The sequence below is a fragment of the Ornithodoros turicata genome, chromosome 10 (assembly GCF_037126465.1).
Source record: "Ornithodoros turicata isolate Travis chromosome 10, ASM3712646v1, whole genome shotgun sequence".
NCBI classification, from domain to species: Eukaryota; Metazoa; Arthropoda; class Arachnida; order Ixodida; family Argasidae; genus Ornithodoros; species Ornithodoros turicata.
In genome coordinates this window covers 34,605,721-34,630,053 of record NC_088210.1, presented here as the reverse complement: position 1 = coordinate 34,630,053, position 24,333 = coordinate 34,605,721, and the positions used below count along the sequence as shown (strand labels likewise).

General features: G+C 46.5%; 1 protein-coding gene and 1 long non-coding RNA gene across 2 annotated transcripts; one reads left to right on the top strand and one right to left on the bottom strand.

Moving 5' to 3' along the window:
* Nucleotides 1-136: 136 nt before the first annotated feature.
* Nucleotides 137-16,484, bottom strand: LOC135370010 (uncharacterized). Its single transcript, XR_010415180.1, has 4 exons — nucleotides 16,406-16,484; nucleotides 752-801; nucleotides 295-344; nucleotides 137-189 (listed from the first exon to the last, which is right to left on the bottom strand). It is a non-coding gene; the product is annotated as an uncharacterized LOC135370010 (long non-coding RNA).
* Nucleotides 7,421-23,282, top strand: LOC135370009 (metabotropic glutamate receptor 2-like). Its single transcript, XM_064603663.1, has 12 exons — nucleotides 7,421-7,513; nucleotides 9,979-10,189; nucleotides 10,514-10,837; nucleotides 12,041-12,153; nucleotides 12,660-12,987; nucleotides 13,868-14,026; nucleotides 14,658-14,895; nucleotides 18,180-18,317; nucleotides 19,167-19,552; nucleotides 19,634-19,903; nucleotides 20,477-20,909; nucleotides 21,476-23,282. Exons 2-12 carry the CDS (start codon nucleotides 9,998-10,000, stop codon nucleotides 21,658-21,660), a joined length of 2,766 nt encoding a protein of 921 aa, XP_064459733.1. The 5' UTR covers nucleotides 7,421-7,513; nucleotides 9,979-9,997; the 3' UTR covers nucleotides 21,661-23,282.
* Nucleotides 23,283-24,333: the final 1,051 nt, after the last annotated feature.

Genomic DNA, 24,333 nt, shown 5'->3' with positions numbered 1-24,333 from the left:
TGGGCCCAGTTTCTGAGGTTCTTCTAGACTCCCCCTTCAAAATAAAGAAGATGTTCCACTGAGCATATGAGCATAATTTCAGCTCATTCTGAGCACTCCTACTTTTCTGCTGAAAATGGGGAAAAAAGGTAAAACTAACCTCCTTTGGGTTTCCTTGGGCCCAGTTTCTGAGGTTCTTCTAGACTCCCCCTTCAAAATAAAGAAGATGTTCCACTGAGCATATGAGCATAATTTCAGCTCATTCTGAGCACTCCTACTTTTCTGCTGAAAATGGGAAAAAAAGGTAAAACTAACCTCCTTTGGGTTTCCTTGGGCCCAGTTTCTGAGGTTCTTCTAGACTCCACCTTCAAAATAAAGAAGATGTTCCACTGAGCATATGAGCATAATTCCAGCTCATTCTGAGCACTCCTACTTTTCTGCTGAAAATGGGGGGAAAAGGTAAAACTAACCCCTTTGAGTTTCCTTAGACCCAGTTTCTGAGGTTCTTCTAGACCCCACCTTCAAAATAAAGATGTTCCACTGAGCATATGAGCATAATTCCAGCTCATTCTGAGCACTCCTACTGTTCTGCTGAAAATGGGGAAAAAAGGTAAAACTAACCCCTTTGGGTTTCCTTAGGCCCAGTTTCTGAGGTTCTTCTAGACCCCACATTCGAAATAAAGATGTTCCACTGAGCATATGAGCATAATTCCAGCTCATTCTGAGCACTCCTACTGTTCTGCTGAAAATTGGGAAAAAAGGTAAAACTAACCTCCTTTGGGTTTCCTTAGGCCCAGTTTCTGAGGTTCTTCTAGACTCCCCCTGCAAAATAAAGAAGATGTTCCACTGAGCATATGTGCATAATTCCAGCTCATTCTGAGCACTCCTACTTTTCTGCTGAAAATGGGGGGAAAAGGTAAAACTAATCCCTTTGAGTTTCCTTAGACCCAGTTTCTGAGGTTCTTCTAGACTCCACCTGCAAACTAAGGAACATGTTCCACTGAGCCCGGCCCACCGCTCAAAGCTCTTTTGACGTTTCTGGAGGCAGTCAGACTTGGGTCCTTAATTTTGAAGGGGCTCATTATCTCATTCCCCACATCCCCACCAGCAATGGAGTAGAGTGCCGCCTCGGGCGATGAAACTCCCCATTCATCATCTTAAATAGAGTTGTTGTTCGCGCTTAAGTTAACGTCAATCTGAGCACTTTTATGTTTTAGCTAAAAGTGGCAAACAACACCAACGGGTCGGCTTGCAATTCACTGCTAGCAGTGCTCCTGCTCCCCTATCTTCAACAACACTGAGGCCACACATACGAAGACCAAGTCAACAGGGAACTTTATGAGTCATATCTAATTCAGAACGCGCAACAAGATTGCATAAGCTCGCCCTCCATCGATATATCATCAGCTGATGTGGATTATCCGGGAGGGTGATGGCGATTTGCCACTACGCATGCCTGATTCGTATGGAACCAGGTTCCTCCCGCATTGAGTCGTCAACTTCTATTTAAGTCGTGTTGTGTAAATAAAATTGGTCAGATGTAAGTAAGCGGTTGTCTGTGCCGCTCGTTTACTTTTTCTGCTTTGAGGTACGATGATCAGCTATCAACTACCCCAAATGATGACCTTACTTAAAATATTTTCGTTTAATGACCAACCACAATACTGATACGGGTAACACAACATAACTAGGGAGTGACTTTTTCGTGTTAAACACGATTCCGCCCGGTTATTTCCCCCGACCTGACCTCCATCCAATTGGGGTTAAACCCGATTTCTCCCCGAATTCCAGTCACTATGAAATCCTCAAGTGACGTTTCCACTGAAGAAGAACAAAGGTAGCCACGTGCAACACATGTAAGCATGGGTCACTTACGTTCCCAGCAATACACCCATGTGTGTCAACACTGTCTATGCCTTCGGGGATTACCACTGAAAAGTCACGATCCCGAAAAAACAAACAAAACAATAGAGATTAGGAAAGGACTTAATAGACGAGAGCAGAAACAAACACCAGAAGGCACAATTATCGCTCGATTTCTCACTGAATTACAGATTTAAAAATAGCGCCCGATTTTTACCCCCCGAATCTGAGACAGGAGTTTAACCCGAAAAAGTCACTCCCTAAACATAACCGATGAATGCAGGGCCATACACTCATGAGTGCGGCCTTTCATTGCCAGATAACCGACTGCCCTCGTACTATTTTACTTTCTACCTCTTCAACACAAACGTGCTCATCGCTCGACTTGCGTTCTGACTTGGCGTTTCTCGGCCGACGTCGTACCCAAATGAATCGAAAGAGCACGCTCCCTCCGCTTGATGTCGCTCCCGTCGAGCAAGAAAGTGCGTTAGCTGCACTGCCGCCGGCCACAAGAGACACTGCCATTGGACACGAGGCTCGCGCTCGACTTCAAGTAAGTCAGACGCACGTTTTTCGTGACTTTCGACCACTCGTCTTACAAACCGTTACAAATCATAGTCAAACCGCCACACAGCGTAAAAGCGTGAAACCTAGAAACAAAACGAAATTCAGAGAGAGTAGCGAAAATAGAAAACCCACCGTGGCTTTGTTTTTCTCCGTTTTGCTGCACTTTTTCAAACCGGTACTACTCGTACGTTGTTGTTTGTATTCAGTTACGAGTGTAAAGTTTACGAATATATTAGTTTTCATCGTTTATGTTACTTTATTTGTGGCGGGGAAGCATAGCCTCCGGGATGATGAAGGCGCAGAGCGTCGATGAGCATAACAGGGGGCAGGCTAGCTGGCTTGACGACGTTAACATTGCATTGAGATTGAGGAAAACACAATACGAGGAGAGCACACGACAGAGACACACGTGAGTCTGTCGTGTGTTCTTCTTGCGTTCTTCTGTCGTGTGCTTCCCCTCAAACGCAAGGCAATGTTAACGTCGTCAAGCGCAAAGCACGTTTTCCCTCTCCAACCCGTTCCTCGTGCACATTCCTCAAAACATGTAACACTGCTTTTATCCATAACTTAAAAACCCGAAACTAAAAGACAAAAAAAAAAGAAAAAAAAAACGACAGCACAGACAAGGTTGCGACAACACAGCTGAAAGACAGACAGTACAGACCTTGTCTGTGGCGGGTTTTTAAGTTATGTTTTTAAGTTTAAGTTAAGTCGGGTGTCCCCTAGTCTCGGGTTTTCAAGTTATGGATCTATACCACCAGCTCGCTTGCTACCTCTCTATCCTCCCGTTACTGCCTTTGTTTTTGCGCGCCTGTTTTTTTAGTAGTCGGAAGTGCACACCACCGCATGCACCAGCGCTCTATACAATGCCATTGCATTAATAAATTTTCGTTCGTACTTTAAATATATATCGTGAATACACATACGTGCGCTGTATTTCCCGAATTATTCCATTTTATAAGGGATACACGTACAGGAAGGCGCAATACGTGCCTGTAAAGCGTGCTCTTCCGCAGGGTTCACGTGCACCGCGGCGAAGCTGAATTGCAAACACTGCGTGTGCCTACTACGTTCTATATAAACTTTAGTCTGAAATCAATTTGTGCGCGCATTCGCAACGCGTTCGCCCCTAGCTTCGAGCGTAGTTCAACTCTACCAAATTGATGGCGCTGTCGAATACTATGACGTCATTTGTTTACAAACAGGGAGGGTTGCATTACCAATAACAAAAAGCAGTAACCATGCAGTTACAGTTACAAGCTACCACTACCTACCACTACACCAAGCTACCACTACAGGTTGTAGGTTCGAACCGGACCTCACAACATGGTGTCACGATAGAAATTCTTAAGGCGCGTCGTGTTCCACGGGGGAAGATAAATACGGTGTGTTTCATTAAAGGAACGTCAGGTGGACAAAATTATTCCATCGAGCGCCCACTGTTTGACCGCTCATGACACCAGTCGCTTCGCGGCACAAATTCCTAAAGTCGCTCCACTGTATAATATCTACTTTCGGCTACCTATTAAGCAAACCCTTCATAGTGAGAGCTAATTTTATTGCGTGTAGTTGAATATGTCATCCGTATGAGTGTTGCTGCATGCTTCCTTTGAAGTGACGTAGTGCTCTTTTGTGAATGCCGCTATAGTTGATTGTCCGTCCACAACCTGAAAGAACCTCTCAAAGCGTGCCTCGCATCTAGCTAGAACGAATGTGGCGCCAACTTCTTTTCCATTGCAGCTTCGTTTCTTTTTCTTTCTGTTATTAAGATGGATGGCTCATAACTTCCAAGGGTTTGTAATGTTATGTAAACCTCATGGTACATGGTACACCATGCTGCGGAACGGCATTATGTTCACCATGTATGTACCACGTGTATAATATACTGTGTAATGAGGTGCATTATGCGTTCTAGAATGTTAGTCATAGTTCGTGGTTGGGAACCTACGTAGATTTCTTGTCCACTTGAGTAAACGTAAAACGTAACTAATAAACACTATTAAGATGTAATAGATATTAGTTAAACAGTACTTAAACTGCAACAACTGTGTAAATAAAAATTGAACTATGAAAGTTAATAGCAAGTACTCTAAGTAGCGGTTTAAACAAGGCTAAAATCCGGACTGGTCGGTGGTACATATTTAAAAGCGGTAAAATGCGGCTTTCTTAGCTCGGACACTGGAGTTTCGCCGCTTTTAGATAACTGTAAGTAGCGCATGTAAGTAGTGCGTTAGCTTAGTACTTAATGCGTTGAGCTGTTAGTTATATGACTACAATTATTAGTCATAATTATTAAAGTATGATCGATAAGATTTCACTTTCGTTCCGTAGTCACCGACAAACAAAGTCAGGGTAATGTTTCAATGTGCGCTGAACGCATTACTGCTGGACGATTTTGTTCTAGTTGTTCCTGTTGTTCACACTACTTGTAAGTAGTGCGAATACTGTTGATAGTCACTAATTTAATATTTGTAAGTGGTAATAGCTAATAGAGTAACACACGAGGCGCCATGCAAGTAAGTCTGCCCCTCAGCTTTTCCCTTTCCTCTCGTGCACGTAGAACGTTATCAAATGGATTGTTCTCAAATAAGGTACCACAACAAATGCACGTGAAGTTTATGCACATGGTTAGCGTGCTGGTCACGTCACGTCGAGACTGGGAGGTACCCGGGGTCGAATCCCGGTGCCGGCTGTGTTGTGGGAGTTTTTTCCTGGTTTTTCGTCGGACGCTTTTAGATATATATATGGAGCACAGTCCGCTTGGAAGTCGGCCCAGGACCCACATTCCCCCAGGGCGTTAGTCGTGCACACCTCTGTGAGGCCAACAACGGCGAGCCCTTCCCCCTTTTTCTTTTTCCTTCTCCCTTTCTTTTCTTTCTCTTCCTTTTCTTTTCTTCCCCATTTTCCTTTTTTTTTTGAATAGCAAGCCGACCTCCGTCTGGCTGACCTTTCCTTTCTTTTTTCTTAATAAATATATCCCCCTCTCCCCTTTCACCACCATGTTGCTTCATCTTTTTCACCACAGTGTTGGTTGTGGCCCGTCACGTGGTGTGTCACGTGCTTTCTCCGACCTTTTCTTCCCCTCAGACGTACTGTCGTAGCGTATTGAAACTGCACCGTGCGGTATCCTGATGTTCAGACATGCATGCCTCAAGTACGCATAGGTCTTCCATGCCATAGGAGTTGGACTGAAACTCTAAAAAACGATTCGCTAGTATATGGGCATGGCGTTGTCCTATTATTCGTCAAATATCGATTACGTACTTCTATAAACAGCGTCCTCTGTTTTTTCTTGATGCGATCGATTCATGTTCTGGTGGCACGGTACAAGTTGCCGCCCGACTTTCAATGCTCGTGATAACAGTTGTCTCGCGACGTAAAACCCACAAAAAGTTACACACAATAAGAACTAACCCTGCCTTTACCAGCACGACATCAAAATATACGCACATACATCTATGCGCAGAGCGCAACAAAACGGCAGACATACAGAGCTCCTCACTACGCCATCAGGAAAAGTACCTGATACAGAAGGTTGGCATGAGGAGATCTATTTCCGAAGGGTGCAGCCAAAGGAGAATTGCGCAGGGTGAACATAGCTGTAAGAAACAAACCTGTTTGAAATCTCTATAGTAAGATGCTTACATTCATCAAAAGGGCACGGCCAGGTACTTCGTCAGGGTCCTTCGGTATTTTACATGATAGTCATTTCATTCGTAAGTGAAACAAATACCAAATACAACAACGACAACAATGTAACGTCAGAAGATCGATCAAGCACTGAACGGAAAGGACAAATGAGCTCACGATAGACTGCTCTGCCCTCAGGAATTTTTTCATATCTGCTGCTGTTGTTTTCCTTTTCTTTTTGCCTTCTTTTGGGCTCCATTACGGGTGTGTGTGTGTGGGGGGGGGGGGGGCACTGGGAAAATTCCTGCCTGCCCCCATTGGCACGGATTGCCCAGGCAAGGAGAGGCCATGGTACCCGTGCTTCACCTATTTTACTTTCCCAATGCTCTTTACTCCCTTAAAAGACACGCAACAAACTGCAGAAGTAGTTAACAGCACTCTTTTTTGTCCTCTTCTCCCGATATGCAAGTATTCCAACCGCACAAGCTTTCATGTAGTAGCTCGCCCCAACTTTCTTAGCCCAAATGCCCCAAACTCCATCTTTACACGCACACTTTCCTTTCTCTTTTTCCCTCTCGCCATTTACGTTTAATTGTACGCCATTAATCACGTGGGACCTTTCTCGTACATATTTGTGTAATTTGTACAAATGTTTTGCACCTGAAGAAATGCAGTCAAATACGTGAAAGTATTGTGTGTGTATGAAAGATGGGTTGGATTTCCTGCGTATCCTTACTGTTCTGGGCGCTGGCTGTTTTCTTTACTTCTCTCTCCTCTTCTCCTGCCAGAGAAGGTTATTACTTAACTAGTATCACATATTTGAAGAAAATGTCGACATCGGGCTTGGGAAAGCGTTAATATATATATATATATATATATATATATATATATATATATATATATGCTACCCGACAACCTGTGCCTTCCTTCCTTCCAAATTTCGATAACGATTGAACTGGAAACGTCATTCACTCTAACTATTGAGTTTGTATAGTAGTACAGTGAACCCTCGTTAATATGACTCCCGATAATCTGAAATACACGCTTTACGACCATACTCCTAGGGAACAATGCAGTAAAACCTCTGCAAATCCCCCCCCCCCGTTAATATGACAGTTCCGCATTATGACCAAATTTTTCGGCAACGACCATGGTCGTAATAACGAGGGTTCACTGTAGTGCAACATTTCACGATAATCGTATCCCTACCGAGCCCCGTGCGACGAAAAACATCTCCCGACAGACGACAACCGTTTGATACGTCCGTACGTCATGCTTTCGATTCCTTCGCTCTTGATTCTCTTCAAGGCTTTCGCTCCGTCAAGTGGGACGGGAAGCCCGCCCTTTCGTTTGGAAAGTTCCCGTCGGTCCAAGTCGCAGATCCGTTGCTGCTATTCTAACGGTCACACACGCGGCGCCGCTTTGGGTTCTACGGTTCGATGTAACTGATGCGGTTAGACGCGTGGAGTAGGACGTAAGTATGGTCACGCTGATATATTGGTATTGTAGTATTAGCTTCGGTTTTAAAGGTTGGTGTCGAGCGGTCTGCCTGCCGGTATGGTGACATATGTTGCTCATCCTGGGCTGACTTCACACTGGCAGTCATTTGCCTTACAGCGTCTCAGGGAAATCATTGAGGGATACCGTAATATGCGCATGCTTATTGGACTGACTGTCAGTCTAAACTACTGTCTACACAGTTTTTTTTTTTCTGAAATGTAGTGCCCCTTTACGAGGGAAGGTTTAAAGTAGCACAGAAGTCATTTATAACACCCTATTTTCTTCCTATAAAACTGTTAAGTAGGCCAGTAAGATGCACCACGCGAAGTAATTCACACGACAGAGTCATAATTATCGTAGAAATTGAATTTAAATTACGCCGCAAAAAGCGACCATGCGCAACGGCGGTGAAGAGCAGTACCAGCCTGTGATCTGCCCGGAATCTCGCGCTGACGCTATAAGGAGAACGCTCGCTGATTGGTCTAGAGAAACGTTGTCTGCGCTACTCCTCTGTCGTCTGCTACTCGGCTGTTCGGGGTTCTGAAAAAGCCTTTCTCCTGGCTCAGTAATGATTCGGCCGCTCCTTCTATCCCCAATTCTCCGGGAGAACTGGCAAAAGGAGTGAGAATAAATAAAGAGCAGCGCGATAAGGCAAAATTTTCAACATATTTTTGCCCTTCCGGCTTCTTTTAGCTCCCGCTCTTTCTAATAATAATAATACTAATAATTCAAGGTTTTCCGTCGACAGACAGCTGTGATCATGATCGACGGACTGACCACCGTAGCGTCGGTCATGATCATAGTGGCCACGTATTAAGTATCGAGTCGAACAATTAACTTGTAGGTAACATTTTCATGAGTATATGAGAACATACGGAGAGACGAACTCCAACCACCGAAATGAAACATTTATAGGTACATGGGAAAGGATATTCATCAAACCAGGCGCCATGAATGACGCTGCTGTCTATAATACAAAGCTCGTTCCGGATTATTTCGTCGGCCTCCGAAATTTTTCGGCTAAGAAACAGAAAAAAAAAGAAAAAAAAAAGAAATGCAATGTAACGAAATGGCAAAATCTGCGCATACGTCACGGTGACGCGAAGCTTTTCCTAGAACGGTCGTCGTTATTGTGTTTTCCTCCCTGTCAGGTCCTATAAGGACTCACTTAATGAAAACGTTTCGCTTCAGGGGATGCGGAGAAGCCGTGTCCCATACAGAAGATTTGGGGCTTCGCGCGAACATGCTTCCGGAATGAGTCTTACTGCGAACCAGGGCGTCGCGCAATTGCCACGCTAAATTTGGCGATTTGGGAGTCGGAACGGCTCTGAACAACAGGCAGAGGGGGGGACACTCCAGCCATGCGCAAAAGCTAAAGCGCAAACACTGCCTGCTCACACGGCCTAGCATCCAGCCAGCAGAAGGAACATTCCCCATTGAAACTTACACGTCTTTGTCGGGTGTAGAGCCCTGGAGGAATGAGTTGCGTTTCTTCGGGGAATCTCGCCCATACAGTCCGCCAAATATTCCAAGGTGTGGGAAAGATATATTTCGCACTCATGGGGACGTAAACAACGCGTAGCCTTGACCACAACGGCACAGTGTGGAAAGGAATCCATCTCATCTCCCTAGAGGGGGAACCCTAGCGGACGTTACCAAGTTCATCATCTCTGGCGCTCGTGCGGAAGTCATTTGCGCCTTTCTTGTCAAGGGGTCCCCCCATTGGATAAAAAAAAATGTCCCATCGGAACATCCCGTTCTCTTAGGACAGAGGTTTAAACCGGGGACACGAGGTGTCAAAACGTGACGTCATTATCTCACGTGTTTGCTTAGACAGCAATTTTATACGCTCGCTGTTCCACCTTTTAGCGGTCGGTAAATCATCTGGTGAAGAGTTCGCTAAACTGAGACCAACGTTACAGGCTCGAACCGAGGCGAAGCAATTTGGTTTCATGATATGCCAACTGCTTATACAGATCGATTTCCGCGAGGGAGACGGTGTACTTGTATTTGAGCGCATGTTAAGAATCCGGCAGCACTAACCACGACATCTATAACGATCACATAATACTACTACTAATAATAATAATTCGTGGCTATACATCGCGGGACAACTGTGATAATGAGCGACACAATGCAGCGGTCGGTCTGTGGGTCAATTTTGCTTGCCGTGCAGCGGAAGACGGTGTGGCAAAGTAACTGGTACAGACTTCGACCAGACTCGAACCTGCAACCTTCGGATCAGGAGGCGAACACTCTACCAGCTGAGCCGCCGAGGCGGTTATAATGATCACAGAACCACTAGTTATTATCATTGTGCTCTTCCTCGTGATGTCATGTACACAACTCTCCATCAGATGTTGACTCAAGTCACCTGTTTATAGTCGCCTTTACCGTGTGTCGATGCTGTATTTGCTGCGTGTGGTACACCTCTTCCAGGTGAGCCAGCGTCGTTCGGATGGAAGTGGCCGTGCGGTGGTGGATGACCGCGTGGTGCACTGTGGTCGCGTGGCCCCCGTGGCACGTCGCATGTGCCCTGGCCGCACGATGGCCGTTGCACCGCATGACCAACTTTAGTGGGGACATTCTGCTGGGGGCGCTGTTTCCTATGCATGAGCGCAACGCCACCTACGAGTGCGGAAGGATACAGGTAAGAAACAACCAGTAATTAACGTACAGGTCCATCTTCTCACGAGTTTCCAAGGTGCATTGCCTTTGGGTCATCTCGGGGCAATAGTAGTTACTTGAAATAACTTTATATACGCAAGTTTATTGTACGTCATGCGAGAATCGTGGTGCACGTATGTTACGGTGTTAAACTGAAAAAGTCAGCGGTAGTTATGTAATTTCGGTACCAAACGCGAACACCCAACTAAACTAATGAAAACTAAATTGGGTGTATATTTGCACTAATAGCACAGCAGAAGCGCGGTTTTCATGTCTGAACACTATGATGTCTCTCTCTTCTTGCAAGGACGAGGGCGTGCAGCAACTGGAAGCCCTCCTGTACACACTCCAGAAGATCAACAATGACACGGCCTTGCTACCGGGTGTCAGCCTCGGGGTCCTAGCCCTGGACTCGTGCGACTCGACCGCGTACGCCCTGGAGCAGTCTCTGGACTTCATCAAGGGCTTCATCGCTCGCAGCGATTCCGGCAGCGGTTTTGCCTGTGCCGACGGGTCATTGCCTGCCTACCGCAGCGGGGCCTTCGACAGGGTGGTTGGTGTCATCGGAGGGCAGTCTTCCGCAGTCTCCATCCAGCTGGCTAATCTGCTCAGGCTCTTTAAAGTGCCACAGGTTCGTCTTCGTTTTCTGTCTCTCACCGCCAAGCAACTGTGGTTATACGAGCGGTGTACCGATAGTACCGACGTAAACTCATGGAGAGAGCGGAAGACAGAATGGTTAGGGAGTGCCCTGGGCAGTCCTCAGGGTTGTCCGGGAAGCCCACAGGAAAACACTGGGAAAATCCCAGCTAGAAAAGCTGCTGCTCGCTGCTGGCGAACGGCCTGGTGAATGACAACGATCACTCTGGAGATGATGACATTCCCTGAAATTGAGGGAAGACAACGACGAACAAATATCACTGCGGCCCACTACAACTCCTCGAGGATCGATCATGCCCATAAGATCGACCACATTCCAGCAGTGTAAACCCTCTGCGAGACATTTTTGTGTTGTGGCTGCGGCGGATTGCGTAAAAAATAACGTGCTCTTCCGCAAGGACGATGGTCTAGTGTGAGAGACACTCTTTGCTCTGTACCTTCTCTAGGAATCTCTGAACTTGTTCAGAAACCTGCGAGTGCATGAGTGCGCCGCAGGTATCCTAAAGTGGCATCGTGTCCGTAGGAGAGGAATTTTTACAGGGAAATACGTGGCTGCTCTCTACGCTGCTCACACCATCCTGTAACTATAACTAAGTTACTCAGGTACGGCAATATTTTGAACGCGTCAGTTCCCGATAGCGTCATCATTGTCATAATTGTTGAGGCTCTCCCAAACAAGAATTCCACATATTTTTTTCATCTTGGCTTTAGACTGGCCCATACGAAATCCTATACACAGTATATGCTTGGACAGTGTACAAGTGCTAAAGCGAAGCTTTTTGGTTACATTTATTTTGCTTTCTTTATGTAGAACTGTAAAGTGACTAAGTTGTTTTAATGTCGTAACTGTATAACTCAGTTACTTTTTTTGAGTAACTTACCCATGACTGCGTCACACTGATCTGATTATGTCAAAGCCAGGACATCGGGCTGAGCCTCCAAGATTACGCAGAACCTTCCATATATCTGGTTTGATTGCTTTTTTTTCTTTTTTTTTTCTTTTTTGACATTCGATTGCACAGTGACAAGACAGCGTTCAGGGAAAATATTTTGCGCGAGCTTCTGATGGACACCTTGATGAATCGTTTCGTGCAATGTTAAAGGTCATTTCATTGTCCCTGTAATGTAATTCTACCTTGGACAATTGAGGTGAGTTACTTTGATGTTGTGCTTACAGATCAGCTACCAATCGACGAGTCCAACGCTGAGCAACAAGGAGAAATTTGAATACTTCTTCAGAACCGTTCCTTCGGACGTGAATCAAGCACATGCTATCCTGGAGATACTCAAGTAATTGAAATTGAATTCGAAATATTAATAATATTTCATTCGTGGTCAAGAACAGCTGCGGGTAACTTTCACGGCCTTGGTGGAGTTAAGGAACGTTCTGGGACAAGGTGGCGGCGGACATAGGTCGCGACTCCAATGAACTACAGGTGGCGCCCCGTACTTCCAAGATGGCGGACGAGTGCAGGTCTCCCCTCTCGAGCAAAGCGAGCGTAGGGTCAGTGGTGTCGGCCGAATGATGTTAATCTGTTTCCAGTTTTTAGTATGCACAAATTGACGCGCTTCATGAAAACGGAATTAATTTTGTCCGCTGGCCATCTCAAAAAGTTTCCGTCGTCGTTTACAAACGTCGAGGCTCGAGCGAACGAAGGAGACATTTCAGAATGTAAGAAGTCAAAGCAGGGATTAGTTGCCTGAGAAGAGTGACGTAGCATGTGTGGCACGCAGCACTCTGCATTGCAACGGCGACATTCTCATATATATATATGTGACACTGTCTTCCATTGCAGGGTGTTTCGTTGGACGTATGTCTCCGTGGTGTACTCAGACACGGACTACGGCAACAAGGGCTACGAGAAGTTGCAGGAACTGGCCGTCCGCTACAACATCTGCTTCTCAAATCCGCAGAGCATCAAGACGGATCACTACGGCGAATCAGAATTTGACACCGTCGTCACCAATCTACAGCACAAGAGTAATGCTCGGGTCGTCGTCGTCTTCTCGGACAAACGAACGGCTCGAAGTCTCATGAGAGCTGCTTGGCGTCGAAGTGCTCGCTTCGTCTGGATCGGCTCCGATGCCTGGAGTGGGCTGGAAAGTGTCGCTCAAGGACACGAGGTGCCAATTCTTTTGCCTCCTATTCATATGACGTCACTCGCAGGGGAACGCCGCACTCGATAGCGGATATCCCGCCGTGATGTAGGTGCTGAGTGTCCTGACCTTCACCGCTCGATTGGTGCTTCCACATTCTTCTACTGTGTAGATATTGTTCTGTTGGGGACACGGTTGTCGGAAATCAGCACCCCGTGGTTTATCCCATTTCAAATCCTCAGGTGTTGCGAGGCTATTTCTTTTGAGTAATATAAACACGTGCCTATATGGGTTGCCACCTGTCCGGATTTCACCCGAACAGGTCGGAAATTCAAGGCTTCCGTTCAGTGTCCGGGTGAAGGTGGAATCCGGACACCAAATGTTCGAGAATTGGCCAAATTGGAGTAAAAGCCTTACGACTTGAGTTTTTCGTTTGCGTCATCGTCGCCAAACATTGAGCAATAGCTAAAACGAACAATCAAAGCTACGTTGATCGACGCGAAGGTAACTTATTATTAGAACCCTCCGTGCCCAGCGCTCCGCTTTCAAGTCTGAAGAATTTGATACAGTCCTTCACAATTCACTTCGTCCAATCCAAGACGGGGCAAAAAATTGCAAGGCGGCGTGGCAGTAACAGCTCCCCATATAGAATTTTTTTCAGAAATATAGAAACGCTTTCAGACATATGTCGGCACAGTTCCCTTAGAAGTCGGCCCAGGACGCACATTCCCCGTCAGTCGTGAAGTTGCCCACATACTATGTGACAACGGCGAGCCCTTTCACCATCCACCACAATCAACCACTGACAGGCAATATCAGACAACAGCGTGGCCAACAGTACTATCTATGTCTTTGTAGTTATCGCAGTGTTATATCCCGAACTGATCCCTCTTGTCGCTTGGTGCAGGTGATCGTCGAAGGCGCCATCACAGTGTCGCCGATGGTTCAGCCTCTGACCGGGTTCAATGCGTACTTTGCGGGTCTCACACCGGAAAACAACCTTCTGGATCCCTGGTTCGCTGAATACTGGGAAGAAAGATTCAAGTGCAGGCTTCCAGAGTTCCAGGTCGGTTGCAGCTCTTTAGCTATATGCGCAGCAACAACGAATTCTTCAAAGACGATCTGGTGGCTGAAACAGTTACTGGAACTCTTTTTTTTTTTTTTTTTGTTCTAGGGTACATATCATACAACCAACGTGATGTGTGCCTCGTTTTATTACAGAAGCAGCGATTCTGAATTTTTGGAGTCGTCCTCGTTCCGATGTCATAATATGTCCGCAGGTCTTATTATTTCGTGGCGGGAAAATTTAAGCGAGTGTAAAGGAAGTAGCATAGGACACTTGTTTCTCGTGAAATACACGTGGAGTCCAATGCGACGTCGCGGGAGAACTCTTTCGCTTCAAACAAGTTTTAGCTTCTTTCAAGTCTCGTAAGAATGACGTTACCTAAGAAGGCCAATGAGAGGGAGACTTGCACTTCACGCCGCGGGGCTGAAATACGGGTCACGGTACATCCAATGAATTCAAACGCTACCCTTAAACGGCTGCGCAGACAAGTGTAAAATCGAAGCCAGCAAAACTAGAGTTGACGTCACAGTTTCTGCTTCGCTTTTTGGCGGGCTTCTCCTCCAATTCCTTCCTCCGTTTGGAATTTTCTACACAACTTGAACGAGTAATGTCGATGTGATTGCCTTTGCAGGACACGCCTTTCAATACAGACTTCATACACTGGTGTCCCGCGAGTCGCAAGATGCCCGTTGACTTCGGATTCCGAGGGCTGCATTTCGTACGCGATGCCGCATACGCTTTCGCACATGCCTTGCACGACATGCAGCGGGATCGTTGCGGACCGCAGGCCAACGGGCTCTGCCACGAAATGGCTCTTAGCATCGATGGAGCTTCGCTCAAGCGCCATCTGGAGAAGGTCACATTCAAAGGTACACTCGTCGCGGATGCGGTAAACCATATATTACGGGTTGCCCACTGGCAAGACTGTCTGTTCGCTCGTAGTAGCTGGGCTGTTCTGACCTCAATCTTCCTGGGTGCGCGGGCTCTTGAAAGCATAGTACTTACTCACTTGCTCTCAGGGCCGGCGCCTTTTTTTTTTCTTTTTTGCGCCCCTTCAGGCGGGTTGGAAGGGGGGCAATTGCTCCCAACCCTAGGCGCCGGCACTGCTTACTGTCTATGCTGACATGAGACATGCGCTGTCACATCACAGGTCATGTGAAGTCCCTCAAAAGCCCCTGTCTTTGTCAGCGTCCGCCATAGAGGAATCAGCAAAAACACTCATCTGCGCATGACCGCGTATACAAAACGCAAACTTCTACAGTTTTGACTAATAAATATATAATCTAGACACTACCGGTTGACGCCGAAGTTGGCCCATGGAGCATTTAGGAACTTCCCGGTCTTCCATATCTTCCTCTCTCCATCTGTCAACCAGGCTGAGCAACGCTCGTAGCCATAGATGCTAACACGGAATTAAGAAAAAAAAAAAAGAACTAAGTACTTAGGAATCCTACTAAAAATGTTACTGCGTTATGTTACTAAAAGGCCTACTTTTAAACGAAGGCACTAAAAGTCGTCTGTGAAAATTAAAAATTACTGCTGTTAGATCTTTATACTTTAAACAGCCGTGTGCTATGTAAAAGACATGCACGTACCCAAGCGCAAGGATTATGTGCCTTGTATCAAGATCCGAGGGCTCAAGTCATCTTTTCCATGAAGCAGTTTCGCCAGAATTACTTGTCGCCTATGAAAATTCGAAGATACGTGGCGCCACAACGCGTGTTGACAGGTTACGGCAAAATGAAAATGTTGAGCCTGTTATCTGGATCCATGCACGGAGAGCGTTAGGTCACGGCTAGGATCACTTGAAAGGCTTACGAGAGTCCTGTATCATCGACATTGATAGCTTAGCTTCCGTATAGCTTATTGTAATCAACAAACCCGTCCTCTCTTTTTATGCGTGTTACCCCACATAAAAGCTTGACGTCCTGTGGTCACTGAGCTCACGTATTCCTGTTGGGAGAGGGAGAGAGAGAGAGAGAAATGCGGAGGATTTGTAAGGATGGGATGTCCTCTCCCACCGGCCAAGTCTAGAAGTCGCCACGATGTAAGGTCGTCACTTTAGCTAGAAATAAATTCCACGTCACATCACGCTGCCCCATCACGTCACCATTGTAACCCATCATTTGACTTAAGCATCATCGTCATTGGACATCAACTACGCTGCCTTGAGATTAGTTGGTGAAGCGCGTGTTGGTTAGTAACATTGAAAGATGATCGCACGGGCAGCGTTACATTCCGTTCTAATATAAACTCAGTTGCCAGTGTAACGCTGTACGTCTCTGTCGCTTTGCCTAATCATGTTTCAAACGTCGTGTTCGTCCTAATTGTTGGTTTGGACTCCGCAATTTACGCTTATACGACGAAAACCAAACTTACATGCAACGCACGAGCCGTGGTCGCTGAAGCAATTTGAAGCCAGTCGGTCAAACCATTATCCGTTTGTAGGGGAGGTAGCACGGGAGCCGAGGCAAGAGATAAACGTCACTACCAGACACGTGCGATAAGAAAACGGCGTTGCTGTTGGAACCGGATCAGCAATAACCGGTTCCAATAACCGCATCACGTGGTTCATGCCCTCCCCTACAAACGATAATGCCCAGTCCCCGTTGCAGATATGCAGAGTGTTCCAGTAACCAATGGGGAAAACATTTATAGGAAAAAAAAAAGGAACGGAAAATATGCAATCAGCGACATTTATTTGTAGGGAACTCTTGCCACACACTGCAAGTAATTTAAGTAATCTTATCAAATTTTAATCCGAGTAAATTTTAATGTAGTGAATTGAACTCTGAAATTTGCCAAGTCAAAGGCACGTTTGTTTATTATAGTTTGTTTTCCCAGAAACGGAGCGCCATCATATTTACCCCCATTCCACTACGAATACATTCCTTACTATGTACAATGATAATAGAAAAGCGACACAACGAAATTCGCGATATAACGAAATAATTGACGTTCCCCGTCAGGCTCCCATGGTGAACAATGCATTTTAACTCCCGCTAGAAGGAAAGAGTTTCAAGTCCGCATCTCGATACAAGTACAACGAAAGAAAATTTCCCAAAACCGCATGTAACACGTGCGCGCAGGTCAAAGAAACATGCAAAATGCGCAAGCGCGTGCTCATTTTGCGGTGTCTCTCTCCTCAACCATCCTTTGTGGCGGTAAGGCAAAAGATCGTCGCCTGAGGTGATCGCGCAACTGATTGGGTTTGCGTTTCCCGCGCCGCGGGTCGTCGTCTAGCCGGCGACAGAGTACCCGTAGAGGGAAACTGGGAGCGGGTGGCGGTCGACGCGGCGCGCGGACCCGCGCGGAGTGCATTTTTCGGCGCAAGTAGGAGTGATGCGCGCAACTCGCAAGGCAGCTTGCCTATTTGTATCATTCATAGCGACCCGGAAATGTGCTACTACGCCGACTTTCGGAAAACTCCGTTATCGCATAATCGCGACTCTGCTGCATATACACGTTCATGTTGCTCGCCCTCTTCACGGCATAAATCTGTTCAAGTATTACGAATTTCTCCATAGCGAAATATTGGATACAACGAAAGAAATCGCGATCCCCGTGAATTTCGTTATATCGAGTTTCAACTGGCTAGAACACACACACACAGCACACAAAAGAAACCCGAAAACCGTCGGTTCGAGGCGCGGAAATTGCTCTAGTTCTCCGTCAAGTTAATGTGAGAAGTGGCGGAAGAAAACTGTGACTTCTGTTTCCCTACCACCACCGTGCTGACACTGTTGTTGCAGACAACCCTGACGTTCCAACCGTGCCGCCGTCATCAGCAGAAGCACCGAAAACGAATCTGAAGGGCAAGTCCGTGTCCTCGTCGCCCTCTGCACTTTGCTTCTTGACGGGAAACCGAGGGATTTTTTTTCTATTACCATTGTAGAAGGAATAGTCGGACTTTGTAGTAGTGTGGGGTAAATGAAAACGTTACGTTGACTAGGCAGATTTCGGAGTTGAATTCGTGAAATTTTATTTCAACGAAAATTTTGTCAAATTATTTGCAGTACGTGGCAAAAGTTCGCTATAGATAAATGTCGTTGATCGCATAGTTTTCCGTGCTTTTTCTGTTAAAATACTCGACTTCAATCCTCAAAACACCCTGCATGTACCTTTCCACCTCTTTTTTCTCTGTTTTCCGTAGACGAAAATGGGAAAACATTTCGGTTCCTGCCAAGCGGTGACGCCCCTCCTCGCTACAGCATTCTCAACTTTCAGCAGGTGGAGAACGCTACCGCTGACAGTGCACGCTACACCTGGCGACACGTCGGCACCTACTCGCGTAAGTCACAGCACGAGAAGCAATCAAAAATAAGTACAATGTAATCGCATGAAAAAGGCTTCGGGAACTTTACCTCTCTTACCGGGAATCCCTAGAAGAACTATGGCTCGATGACGTCTTCAGCAGGGTCAAGGTTCCTCCGACCAAACAGCAAAGTCCGCCCAACCTGCACAAGCGGAAGAGGGCGAGATGTTCTCGCCCTTACACTCTGTTTTTTTCTATATACATGTAGACACTGTTGTGCTTGTTTCGAATCGTGGCATGCCCTGTCGTAGTCTCGATTTTTTTTTTAGATTAAACATCACCACCGAGAACTTCACACTAGCGAGAGTACTTCTTGGACACTTCAAGTATATGTTCACTGTTCCTCGCATTTTAACTGCTCGTCGTACGCTTGTTGTTAGTCCGAATGTACACTTTGGCGAATATAGATTATGTTTAGTGTTTCAAAAAAAAAAAAGAAGAAAAGAGAGAACGGTGTATACAGGTGTAGTATGTCGTTCACTACTTTACGTAATGACAATGGTGCACTGTTTGTCAAAGACCAGAGCCACCTCAAGATAACGTATATAGTAATAATGGAGTTAAAGCGATAAAACGGGACGAGACCAACGAAGCATTCTTGCAAGTGAGCTCTGTTGTGTTGCGTTTCGTTCGTCTCGTTTCGTTTTATCGCTTTTACTCCAGTATGCATTACTAACAGGCCCAACGAGGTACATAGCTAGCTTATGTCTATATTATTGTATACTCACACCCTTCGTACGAAGTTAGCTCCCTTGTCTAACGTTTTCAATGAGAGTTGAATCTAAAACTGTCGTTGAAACTATATAACGTTTACGCCATGTGCAGTCGGCGACGAAGGCGAAGCCAAACTGGACCTAGACCGAAATCTGCTTCGCTTCAAGCGAGACGAACCTCTCTTCCCGCGGTCTTTCTGCAGCGAACCCTGCCGTGCTGGACAGGCCAAGCTACAGCTAGAGGGCGACACTTGCTGCTGGTTATGCACGAACTGTTCCCAGTTCCAGTTCCTGCCCGACGAGTTCCATTGTCAGGATTGCCCTCCCGGCATGACCCCTGATCCCTCCAAGACCCATTGCGATGCGCTTCCTGAAGAGTACCTGGGCTATGCGAACCCATGGGCAGCGGCAGCGCTGGCCTTCGCTGCGCTGGGTGCGGCCGCTGTCGCTTTTGTAGCTCTCGTCTTCCGTGCCTACCGGGACACTCCAGTCGTTAAGGTTTGCTCCTTGGAGGTTCAGTGTAAAAATGTTCGTTGAATTCAAGAGCGACGATAGTGACTAGTTTTCTTCTCATTTCAGGCGTCTGGTCGTGAGGTGAGTGCTCTTCTCCTGGTAGGCATATTGTTGTCCTTTTGCTTGACGCCAGCAATCGTGACGCGCCCATCGTCCTGGACGTGTGGCATAACCCGGTTCTTCCTGGGCTTCTGCTACGCCTTGTGTTACTCGGCTCTTCTGTGCAAGACAAGTCGCACGGCGCGCATTTTCGCCGCTCAGCGTCGTCGGCCTCGCCTGCGCTACACTAGTCCAGGCTCGCAGCTCCTGCTCGCCGCCTTGCTCGTCTCTGTTCAGGTAACCGTACTGTTCAGGGGACCAAGTGACCACGCATTAGTAAAAGTGTGATGCACAAGTACATCCCGAAAAGGGGGCAGATATCGAGCTGCTTTGAATATGACGGATTCTTTTTTGTTGAGAGGCTGATCATTGATAAAAGTCTGGGGTTAACTGCGTGGTTCTTTCTATCGGCACGACATAGGCAACGTTTTTGTCATCACTGTGTGCTGTACGCTCTTTTTAACGGACAACACACTCACCAGAAAAACATACGTGTGAGACGGCCCTAAATCCGGCATTACAAAGAAACCAGTCCTCGTAAAGTTAGTGCATTAGCCCTTCCAGTACCTACAGTTTGTCGCCATTGCCGATACGAAGAGACGTCGCTAGATTGCTTATCGCATCTAAGTACAGCGAGACCTATAGAGTACAGACACCCAAAAGACCATGTGGTTCCTGCCCGCTGAAAGGAGGTGTCCATACACGAGAGGTATTGGAATAAGATGCATGGATGCCTGCCGGTGGGAATCAAGCTATCCGCAATAGTCCGTATAATGGGAGGTTTCGTTGTATCTACGATATGCGTTGCAGGGTGCCTTAGGCGCCGCCTGGCTCTTGTACCAGCCGCCCGCGGTGAAGCACGTGTATCCGCAGCGGACGCGCAACGTGCTGGTCTGCGAGGGCTCGGACGACGCCTCGTACCTGGTGGGGTTGGCCTACCCGTGCTTCCTCATCGCCGTATGCACCGTGTACGCCTTCAAGACCCGTAAGTGCCCCGAGGGCTTCAACGAGGCACGTCATCTGGCCTTCGCCAATTACACCACCTGCGTCATCTGGCTCGCTTTTCTTCCCCTCTTTGTGCTGAGCGGGTCCACCACCATTCGAGCCCTGGCACTCAGTTTCTTGCTAAGCCTTTCTGGGGCTGTGCTACTCGCCTGTCTCTTTGTGCCCAAGATATACATTGCACTCTGCAAGCCGGATAAGAATACGAGACAAGGTGTCATGTGCCGTGGTCCACCTGCTGGTAAGTCGCAATATAGGCGCTATGCAAAACGGAAGCGCCATCTTACGTTCAATTTGAAAAGTTTCTTTATCCAGAGCAAAACATTTATTCACTCTTGGGTTAGGAGTCCACAATGCTGTCCAGATGAAGGCTGCAGTAACTGAGACCACAGTCAAGCCAGACAAGTTGTCGTACAGGTTCTCCTGATAACTAGACGAGCGTAGAAGGAGGAGTTCATTTTTTTGTGAATGAGAGCAAATGGGCTTTTGCACAGTATACGGACTTTTAAAAGGATCCTTCTTTGGAAGTCCTAGTAGGTGCGTTGTTTTTCTGGGAACGGCCACAGATAACCTATGACTTTACGTTACAACCCTGCCCGTGTACCCGAGGTGCTAAGGGTCCTGTTGGCATGCTGCACTTCGCTTCTAGTAGCGCGTGGACGAATCTGTTCAACTACCCTGAGGGGAAATCCTTATGTCATTTGCCCTCTTCCTTTTTTGCGTTGCTTCCAATCGTAAGAAAGAAAGGCAGAGTCAAAGGTTGTCTCTTATTACTGTCTGATACAAAGAATGGACGTTTGTGCGCAGGCTACCACAGCGAACTACGGCTCAACAACTTAGCCAAGGCTGCAGAGGCTGAGAACGTCTCTTCTGGTTCGGCGGGCAACATTTATCTCCTTGTTCCTGGACCAGGAACATCTCCGACCAGTGCCGAAACGGCGCCCTCGACTAACATCAGACCGCCTGCTCTTGTGCAGAGCAAAACTCTTTGAACCAACGTCGTCTTAGTGGCGAGAAGGATGTTCCTGCGCCAGGGAACTTCTACTACCGGAATTTATGTCAGAACGTGGAAGCTACGCCCTCCCAGGCATGGAACACGCAGAGGGCGCTGGAACATGCTTGGATGGGGGAAGAGGAATATGGAGTGAGGCTGAGTTGTAGGGTACTTTACAGATGCCTGCAAAATGGCGTCTCCAATCGCACCCGTGCCTAAAGGCGGTGGCGGAAAGTTGCAGGGTGCATCCTCCAGAGAGGATACAAACAAAGAGTTCCATTCCATTCGATCTATAGTTAAAGCGAAAACAACATTAATCTTACATGTTAACAAAAGATTAATATGATTATTTTAGTACAAATAAGTATATTCTGTGATATTAGCCTATACTGTTCGCTTCAGATGGCCCGACGTGCTTCATTTCGCAATTTAAAAAAAAAACAGCGAAATACCAGTGTTGCCGCAACACGTTTAATCAACAATCATCGTTGTTTATTGTCACACCGGGTAACTGTCGTTTTGTGTCGCTTATTCGGAGCGTCACGGTTACCGCCTTGTATCAAACATTTTGGTTTTACACTATCGTGACGGTTGCGATGTCATTCTTATAGCAGACCGCGATACAAATGTGAGCACAGTTCTTGTCGGGTCCGTAGGAGTCATGTTTGATGAGACTTTGATGATACAGCGTCTCGGGAACCTGTTAACTTCTTATTGGAAATTGGCGGACTAACACCCAGTGATAAGTCAGCTTATCATGTGACCCAGATGTGATTTTTTTTTTTTTTCATTCTTTCGATAGCATTTGCATGAGGGCACGTCCTATATAGTCTGTCGCGGAACGTGAAAAGCAATCTAGATGTAAGGAATCTAGATCTAACTCGTACGAGGAATTACGTTTTTACGGGCACCATATCATAAGGAATATCGTGAAACTCCTGTAGCTTCACACGATGTGTCACGACCATATCACATGTCTAACATCGCGATAACTTTATTGCATTCCCTATTCATATTTTGATCTTGTTAATCGCTATCGTACCTGCATGTGGCGGACCTCCACTAATGTGCCAAATATGATTGTATTTATAGTTTGTAATGTTTAAGATGCGAACTATGTCCGAAGTGCGCTTATAATGACGTATAAGCTTCCTTTGCCTGTGAAGTAACTGTCTTCTGCAACTCAAGTAATTCTCGTCATGGTTATAAAGTAAGCTTCGTCTGCTTGCGAAATAATTGTCTTCTGCTTCCAAAGTAAGCTTCGTTGCTGTATGTATAGGTTCAAAAAGCCTTTGACAAATATAACAGTGCATAATGTTGTAAATATGTGGCCACACACTTTGTGATCGTGTAAAGACTAGAATATCATCCTTGTTGTACCGCTTCTTATATGCTTTTTTATGTCGCAAAGGTAAATGTGGTTGTGCAATCAACATCTATGGACATCAATGCCGGTGATATGGCAAATATGCCTCTAGCAAGAGACGTCCTAGCAGATATACTCATTCTGCATGATGGTACACACGCAGATATGGACGGGAAATAAAAGATAATACATTTCCGAGTCATCTGTTGTGGGCGCGCAGAACTTTACCCGCTGCCTACGACGTCATGGCGACTCCTGCCTGCACATAAGCACTTTTTTCTCGGTTCTGTATCAGCACCACAGTGAAATCGTGGCGGTGTATGGACGGACAACAGGAAGCAGTAGGAGACAGGGGTGAGTACGCGTCCAAGGCCGACTTCACGGAGAACTGAGCTGATAACGCTCTAGGCGGCAGGAGAAACTCCAGGCAGGACAACCGGTGGTAATATTTCAGCCAACCATCAACCAGTCTTCAGCAAGACCTTGGAAGTAACAACAAGCACATGACGTATCCACTCCAGCTGTTGGCTGAGAAATTAAGAATTCAACTTTCCTTTACAGCGCACTCCCTGTCATATTGCTGTCACAGCGGCAATTGCCCTAACATGTTATATTTTGAAGCGTCAGCACGAAGTCTACGGACTGGAGTACTTGGACTGGAAGAGGTGCAAGGTCTTTGGCAAAGCGCGTAATGGGGGAGGCGGAAACCATCTAGGAATCAATTTTATGACAGTATTTCCGCTTCACGTAGCGAAGCTGTAGTTTGGGAGAATACAGTGCGTAAAGATTCTGAAGACGCGACACTTAGTCCCGAGTGACGAAGAAGTGCTGCTGTACTCACGAACTTGGCATCATCTCAGTCCTGCCTTCCTCCTGCTTCTTGTGCTGAACGACAGGCTCCATGCGTAAAAGAAGCGCAGGTTTTACAAGGGACTCTGCTGCTATGGGTTCAGCAGAACGGACAAAGTGAAATTCCTTCGGGAGCACTGCTTTGAAAACGCGCGCACGTGGCTCCCCCCATTTGTAAACAAACAATGGTCCCAATGTTGCCAGACAAAGCTGTACGACCACGCTAAATTCAGCAACATAGAAGTAAACGTACACCAAAATCTCTTTCGTGTCGCAAACATATAATTTGTATGCTTTTTTTTTTCACGCGTGTTTTATCGTGTCTTGCATTAGTGCATGCTGCACGCGTGCTGGCAGCACTGCGTGATCTTTTTTCTCCGCTAGTTCCATGCCATTTATCCATGCGGTTTCGCCCGCGTGTTTATTATTATTATTCATTGTAGGCAGTCATTGTAC

Bases quoted from the DNA above. Each gene is read 5' to 3' on its own strand.
- LOC135370009 (XM_064603663.1), top strand. From the start codon at position 9,998: ATGGAAGTGGCCGTGCGGTGGTGGATGACCGCGTGGTGCACTGTGGTC. The intron at 10,838-12,040 runs GTTCGTCTTCGT...TTGTGCTTACAG, and splicing joins GGCTCTTTAAAGTGCCACAG to ATCAGCTACCAATCGACGAG. The intron at 20,910-21,475 runs GTAAGTCGCAAT...GTTTGTGCGCAG, and splicing joins GTGCCGTGGTCCACCTGCTG to GCTACCACAGCGAACTACGG.